General features: G+C 40.9%; 1 protein-coding gene across 4 annotated transcripts; it reads left to right on the forward strand.

Annotated features, from left to right (window-relative positions):
- Positions 1–208: 208 nt before the first annotated feature.
- Positions 209–6,447, forward strand: LOC122079441 (auxin response factor 2A-like). 4 transcript variants are annotated; one of them, XM_042645921.1, is made up of 15 exons: positions 209–704; positions 821–933; positions 1,171–1,266; positions 1,377–1,433; positions 1,536–1,691; positions 1,792–1,876; positions 2,488–2,578; positions 2,673–2,837; positions 3,103–3,222; positions 3,331–3,406; positions 3,506–3,677; positions 3,818–4,764; positions 5,215–5,405; positions 5,531–5,744; positions 6,044–6,447. In XM_042645921.1, exons 1-14 carry the CDS (start codon positions 548–550, stop codon positions 5,709–5,711), a joined length of 2,607 nt encoding a protein of 868 aa, XP_042501855.1. In that variant the 5' UTR covers positions 209–547; the 3' UTR covers positions 5,712–5,744; positions 6,044–6,447. The 4 variants fall into 4 exon arrangements, with proteins under 4 accessions (XP_042501855.1, XP_042501856.1, XP_042501857.1 ...); XM_042645922.1 differs by having other exon boundaries at positions 5,531–5,740; XM_042645923.1 differs by having other exon boundaries at positions 5,531–5,732.
- The last annotated feature ends 1,036 nt before the right edge of the window (positions 6,448–7,483 follow it).

Genomic DNA, 7,483 nt, shown 5'->3' on the forward strand with positions numbered 1-7,483 from the left:
GTTCAACTTTCGGAGACCGTACACGGTAAGGCAAAGGCGGTCATTGGTCGGACAGGTATGTTCGAGTGACCGGGATTACCGGTTACAATTTGACCGTGGTTTAAATGATTGAATGCTGATTTTGACCCTTGGTTAAGGTCTTGCAGTTGAGACGATTACTGTACGATAGTTGTGGCAAGCTGGACCTCCCAGTCCCCAGTGCCCCTCACACTCATCAGTGAGAGAGAGAGAGAGAGAGAGAGAGAGAGAGCATTTGCTATTAGCAGCAGGAGAGAGATAAAGACACAGAACGAGAGAGAGCAGGAGTCAGATGAGGAGAAAGAAATCGAAGAAATAGTCAAATCGAGAGAAATCGCTCGCAGAGATAGAGATTGCTTTCCGTTTCCAGTCTAGAGTTTCTGAAGATGTTCTTCTTCCGGTGGAGTTTTGTGGAATTAGGGTCTTTTAGAAGTAGTTTTGGTTTTTTCGAGTAGCTAGGGGTTTTAGTATTTAGATATATTTGCCTGAGGAGCTGCAGATGAGAGATCTGTGCTGAAGTTTGTAAGAAATGGCTTCTTCAGAGGTTTCGATTAAAGGAAATTGCAGTAACGGCCGTGGAGAGAGCTTGTCTTCCGGTTGCAGCGAGCCTAATAATGCCGGAATCGCAAATAACAGCGTGTCGGAGGCCCCGAAAGTGTATACAACTTTTCCGGTTGGTGGAAGAGGTGATTCCGGCGGGTTTTTGCTTATTGATGGCGACGACTAAATTTTTGTTTGCGGCCTATTTCGAGGGGTCTGATTCTGATTAATTTTGTTTTTGTGATTTTCGATGTTGTTATAGATTTTGAAGACGCGCTTTATACAGAGCTTTGGCATGCTTGTGCTGGTCCGCTCGTGACGGTGCCACGCGAAGGGGAGAGAGTTTTCTACTTTCCTCAGGGCCATATCGAGCAGGTGCGTGTGAAGTAAGATCGCCTGAACATTTTGCAATTCTTCCAATCCTGTTGCAATCTTCGTCTTTTCCCGCAGCCCCAGTTAGTCATTGGCTTTTGTTCGCACTTCTTTTCCCCGCAGCCCCAGTATTCAATTTTTTTTGCATATGGACGCTCTGCTTTGGCTTTGCTACTTCTGTCTCTTGCCTTGTTCTTCTTTATTCGCTTATTATTTATGTATATTTGAATTAAAATCCAGGTTGAGGCATCAACGAATCAAGTCGCCGACCAGCAGATGCCGATTTATAACCTGTCGCCTAAGATCCTCTGCCATGTGATTAACGTCCATTTGAAGGTATTCCTTCGTCGTCATCAATTAGAAGGTCTTCGGTTTTTGGGTTACCGTATGATCCTCTGCCGATGAGTTGGGGTTTTCGTATTGATGTCAATATTTCTTCATTGTAGGCGGAACCTGACACTGACGAAGTGTTCGCTCAAGTAACTTTGCTTCCTGAAGCGAATGTATGCCTTCTATTAGGGTTTCCATCTTTTTCTTTTTCTTTTCTTCTCACGTCAGAAAATTCAGGAATATGGCCCTAACAATCTCGATGTATTTATGATCAGCAAGATGAAAACGCAGTAGAGAAGGAGCCGTTGCCTCCTCCTCCTCCCCGTCCTCATGTACACTCGTTTTGTAAGACCTTGACGGCCTCTGATACTAGCACTCATGGTGGATTTTCGGTTCTGAGACGGCATGCAGATGAATGCCTCCCACCGCTGGTTAGGGTTCCTTCTATCGCGCTTACAATTGCCTGTTGTTCGTTTATCTACATCAGTTTTAAGTGGTTCTGAGAGTTATTTCATCTTTGAACCTCGACAGGACATGGGCCGGCAACCACCAACCCAGGAATTGGTGGCCAAGGATTTGCATGGGGTTGAGTGGCGGTTCCGCCATATATTTCGTGGTAAACAACCGTCCCTTTTCTTCCTTTTGACTAATAGCCGCACTAGTTCTCTTTTGCTACTTTAATTAAAGGAGATCTTAATTTTTCTCAAAAGTATCCTCGATGAATACTTGCATCTGCTACCGAGGGATTCCTTATTGTCAAGTTGGGAGAATTTTCGGTCACTGAGAGGTGCAGGTGGGGAAAGGATGATACAGAGGTTGACCCCATTGCTTTGATTGTGGGTTTTGGGTAGTTGCTACTCATTGTTTTCCTGTTAGCACCTTGGGCATGGTGCTTGGTGGAAATTCCTTGGAGTTTCCACTCTCTTTTATGTGTTGAGACAGATGTCTCTGGAGTGGCAGGAATTGGTCGAGTTCTGGCGTTATTGCTTGCAACGAAGGCATTTAAATCAAATATGTAGGCGACACTAAGTTTTGAGGAAAATCAACTGGATACTTTTTCTTGTGTAAAACCAGAGTTTGAATCCATGTGTTCCTTCTGGTCATGCATTTCAGTCGTCCGTGAAATCATTTTTAATCTAGAAATGTCAATTTCATGGAAGTAGTCCTCAGACAGTATTATCATGGAGTTGTGTTATTAAGTTGATTCATAAATCTTGAAAATGCCAGGTCAGCCCAGGAGGCATTTGCTTCAAAGTGGTTGGAGCGTCTTTGTAAGCTCCAAAAGGCTTGTTGCTGGGGATGCTTTCATTTTTCTCAGGTTTACTGTCTCCTCAATGGTTGTCTGTTTGATGCTTATTAAATTATTGCTCGTGTCTGATGTTGACATGTTGTATCTATTTCTGGCTCTACAGAGGTGAAAATGGGGAACTTCGTGTTGGAGTTAGACGTGCTATGAGACAACAAAGTACCATTCCTTCTTCAGTCATATCTAGTCACAGCATGCACCTGGGAGTCCTTGCAACGGCATGGCATGCTGTCTCAACAGGAACCATGTTCACGGTGTATTACAAACCTAGGTTTGTCATTGATGCTCATAATATAGTGCCCTTATGTCATACTTTGAACTAGCAGTTAAAATTCTGTGGAAAACAGAATATCTGATACCAATTTCTCATTGAAGTAATATCTGGTTGGGAACTGATAATGTACAGATGTAATTATTTGGATGAACAGAAATCAAAATAGGTTATATTTAAAATATCTTGAAATTTGCTTCTTTGAAAAAGGCATCTTTTATAGGTCTTAGTTATTTTTCTAATTGCATCCCTGTTTAAAATCTAGGTCAAGCCCTGCAGGGTTTATTGTTCCATTTGATCAATACATGGAGTCTGTCAAGAACAACTATTCTGTAGGGATGAGGTTCAAAATGAGATTTGAAGGTGAAGAAGCTCCGGAGCAGAGGTATAATTCCTTCACTTTGGCTTTCTCACTGAAGTTACTCCTATTGAGAGTGGATCTTTTGGCTATGAGATTGTGGTTTATTGATCAATACTTTTGCTCCTGTTGAAGGTTTACCGGTACCGTAGTAGGCGTTGGTGATGCTGATCCGAACAGGTGGGCTGGATCAAAATGGAGATGCCTCAAGGTAGTCTCATTGAGTGTTTGTGCACGTGTGATTTCCCTTGATGCTTGAATACTTTTGATCCATTGGTATGCTTAATGCCATCTATTCATGTTTGCTTAGGTCCGATGGGATGAGACTTCTTCCATTCCTCGACCAGATAGAGTTTCTCCCTGGAAAATAGAACCTGCTTTGTCCCCTCCCCAACTGAATCCCCCTCCTGTACCTCGGGCGAAAAGACCACGTACAAACATGGTGCCATCTTCTTCTGATTCCTCTGTTCTCACAAGGGAAGGTATGGCACATAAGATGTTCCCTGTCTGAAATATATGTAAAAAAAATAAAGGAAATGAAGAGGAAAGGGCAAATAGGATCTGGTTAATAGTGTTCTGTTGGTGTCAAATATGCTCTTAACTTATTTGTTTATTTGCCCAGGTTCATCTCGAGTGACAGTAGACCCTTCGCCAGTAAATGGATTTTTAAGGGTCTTGCAAGGTCAAGAAATATCGTCCTTGCGAGGTGCCTTTTCTGAGAATAATGAATCAGACACTGCTCAAAAGCCAGTTGTATGGATACCTTCCCAGGGTAATGAGAAAACTGACATGGTTTCTGCTCAGCGAAGATATGGAGTAGAGAATTGGGTGCCTCTGGTGAGGCATGATTTAACCTATACAGATCTACTGTCAGGTTTTCGAACACCTAATGACACCTCTCATAGTTTCCATCAACAAATTGTTGACCAAAACTCAGATGATTCTAATGCAATGAAGAAGCATTTCCGAGACCAGGAAGGCAAATTAAGCATATTTTCAGACACATGGTCCATGATGCCATCTAGTCCATCCCTGAACATGTTGGAGTCTAGTATCAAGATTAATACACAATGTGGTGATCTTCCTTATGAGAAACCAGGGAATGGTAGATGCAATGAATTGAGTGGATACCCAATGCTGCAGAATCTTCGAGCAGAGCAGCATCAAGGGAACTGGGTGATACCTCTTCGTCCTGCTTCTCACTTGGATAATAATCATGCAAGGGGGCTAAGACCACAGTCTGCATTATTGCAACAGCATGAGACTGCGAAATCCAAAGGATCTGGAAGCTGCAAGCTCTTTGGTATACCCCTCGTTAGTAATCCTGTGCCATCAGAACCAGTGCTGCTGCATTCGAGAAGCAAGTATGAAACAGAAAACCATGTCCATCCTGTGTTGCATCAGCCACAGGCTTTGGAATCCGACCAACATTCTGAGCGATCAAAGGGCTCAAAGTCAGCCGATGCAGCTCTTGTGGGTAATGAGAAAGAAAAGCCTATTGAAGCTTGTCAGCAGCTTTCTAGAGATGCAGAGAGTAAACGACAAGGTTCAACGAGGACTTGCACCAAGGTTGTTTTTCTCTAATATTCTCACATTTGATTATTATTTTTAATTTGATTTTGCTAGCATTTTCCTGATATTCAACTATGGTGTAGGTATATAATGCTTCTGTTCAAATAGAATTTTTGTTCAAACAGATATTTTTGAAAAGTTAATATTAAATTTTTTTAATAATTCTTTCAACTACTATTTGTCTAGTATATATTACTTGCACGGCCTATGGCCCCCCGTAGGTTGTCTTGTAGAGGGATGATATTTAGGTTGATATTTTGCACTAGTCAAGGATTATAATTGATGACTCGGCAATAGCAAGGCCTTGTGGATGAGTTTATCTTGATGGACTGTTGACAGAACGCAAGCCAAGATGACTAATTATTCAAATTCTATAGATGACTAATTATTCAAAGTCTATCATGCAATTTTGTCTGTAACTAATTTTGTTGAATCATCTGATTTCAGGTTCACAAGCAGGGTATTACTCTTGGGAGGTCTGTAGACTTGAATAAGTATAACAGTTATGATGAGCTGATAGCTGAACTGGATCAGATGTTTGAGTTCAACGGCGAATTAATGGCTCCCAGAAAAAGTTGGCTGATTGTATATACTGATAATGAGGGTGATATGATGCTTGTAGGAGATGATCCCTGGCAGTGAGTATTAAAACAACTCCAATTACCATCGTCCTTCCAAGCTCAAATAGTCCAGTGTACACATATGTTGGTTTGCCCTTTGGATCTGTTTGCCTGAAGTATATATATTTTTTCTTTTAATTCAGGGAATTTTGTAGCATGGCTTGTAAGATCTGCATTTACACTAGAGAGGAGGTTCAGAAAATGAACCCTGGGAATCTGAACCCGAAGGTGGAAGAAAGCACAGTTGTAGCACAAGAAAGACTGGGTGCTAAAGAAGTGAAGTGTCTGCCGCCTGCTTCTGCAGCTAGTTCAGATAATAGTTAGGCATGACTTGCATGGCTGTGGGTAAGTAGGTAGGTAAGTAACTACCTATTATGTAGCCCTTGTGTGATGGCCGAGTTGAACTTATGCACTGGTCTCAAACGGTGGTCTGAATACCCTGTGGTGGTTATGAAAAGCAAAAAATGAGTTCCAGAGACCTCTGAAGCAGAGTTTCTTAAAATGCCATCTGTTTTATAGTCTCAGCATTGATACTGGCAATCTGCAAGGAATTGGAAGAGTAGATCTTATTACCAAGCTAGCCATTAGATTCTCTTGCAATAGGTTTCCACGCTACTTATGTGATCAGTCATGTGGTTTTACCTGTCCTTGCATAGGTTTGAAGGCTGCACTTGAGACTTACCAGCGAAGGATATTGAGGGCACTTTCTCTGATGCAAAGTAATCCTACTCATGCAGGATATGTGGGCGCATCATTTCTCCCAGTTTTGATGTAGTGTGATTTTTTGGTGTGTTTAGAATAGAAATACTGCAATGCTTTTGTCCTAGTATATGATACCATATATTTATATATATATATATATACACACACACACACGCACACGTATATGCATATTCTCTGCAAGACTAGGTGACCTTGCATCATCCAACAGTGTATATAGTTCCTTTTTTGTTTATTATGGTCTCCTTTTTGCAGTTGATACCTTGTATCATTCTCCTGTTCCCTCAGCATTTTACTGTAGTAGAATATCAGGACCTTGCGCTCGGCTCATTGACTACAACTTTTCTTACATATGGATGGCCTGCTGGATGAGATTTCTGAGATTTTTATGCCCGTTGAACAATGATTTCGAAATGGGAATTATTTTTATGTTCAGTTTTTCTTGAGAATTTTTGGAGCCTTGAACTCGATTTTGGTCGATGAGGTTAGTTTTGAAGAAGCTTGATTCAACTAGTTTTGTATTTTTCTGTTGGAAAAGAAAGAGCAGCTGGAACTCCAGGAGGCCATACGATATACAGGCAATTTATACCATTTCCCATTTTGTAGGCCATCCTATCCCATGGTTGGCTTTTTCAAGAGGCCTGAACGGTTGGAGTTGGGCACCGTCAAGGCTAAGTGTGTCAATTTAATTTAGAACCAAGCCAAAGTGTGTCGATTTAGAATCGAAACCGATGTCAAATCAAATCAAACCAAATTGAGGTCATCGGATTGGTTTTTGATTCCAATGCCGCAATCTTTTTGTTTGTCTCGTTTTTGGTTTTATGAAAAATAATTAGAGGAAGAATCGGATAAAAAGGCACATAAAAAAAGTATCATTTTTTACTATTTCAATCAACGTAAATCATAAATTCTGTTCTTTTTTAATGCTTGGTGAAAAAATTTGGTAGGTTATGACTAGATGTAAAAAAAATTGACCCAAACATTTAAAAATAGGACCTAAACATGACAAAACAGAACCGATTGACCCCTCTGAGTCAAGGCCGACTATCATACTGCCTAAAATTTTAAAAACATATAGTGGTAAAGCAGGACAAGTGCAAATAACCATCCAATGACCGTCCCTTTCATGCATTTAATATAGGAAATTTTATATCTTATCCATTTCACCCATCATCGACCAACCATTTAACATCTCGAAAAGAGAGAACTGTTGAATTTTTTTTTTTGCTGAAAAAGATAACTGTTGATTCTGGAGAATTGCAATCGTAAACTTGGGTTTTTGCCACAATCATTCTCATGCCTACGGTCCAGTCCGCCTTTTCCAGATGCCCTACCAATTTTCTTGATTTTTTACAGCCGCAGCTCTTACATTAATA

This window comes from Macadamia integrifolia, chromosome 5, assembly GCF_013358625.1.
Source record: "Macadamia integrifolia cultivar HAES 741 chromosome 5, SCU_Mint_v3, whole genome shotgun sequence".
NCBI classification, from domain to species: domain Eukaryota; kingdom Viridiplantae; phylum Streptophyta; class Magnoliopsida; order Proteales; family Proteaceae; genus Macadamia; species Macadamia integrifolia.

Excerpts from the sequence above, each read along its gene's own strand:
- LOC122079441 (XM_042645921.1), top strand. The coding sequence starts at position 548 with ATGGCTTCTTCAGAGGTTTCGATTAAAGGAAATTGCAGTAACGGCCGT. Across the intron at positions 1,434-1,535 it reads CTTTGCTTCCTGAAGCGAAT|CAAGATGAAAACGCAGTAGA; the intron begins GTATGCCTTCTA and ends ATTTATGATCAG. Across the intron at positions 1,692-1,791 it reads ATGAATGCCTCCCACCGCTG|GACATGGGCCGGCAACCACC; the intron begins GTTAGGGTTCCT and ends GAACCTCGACAG.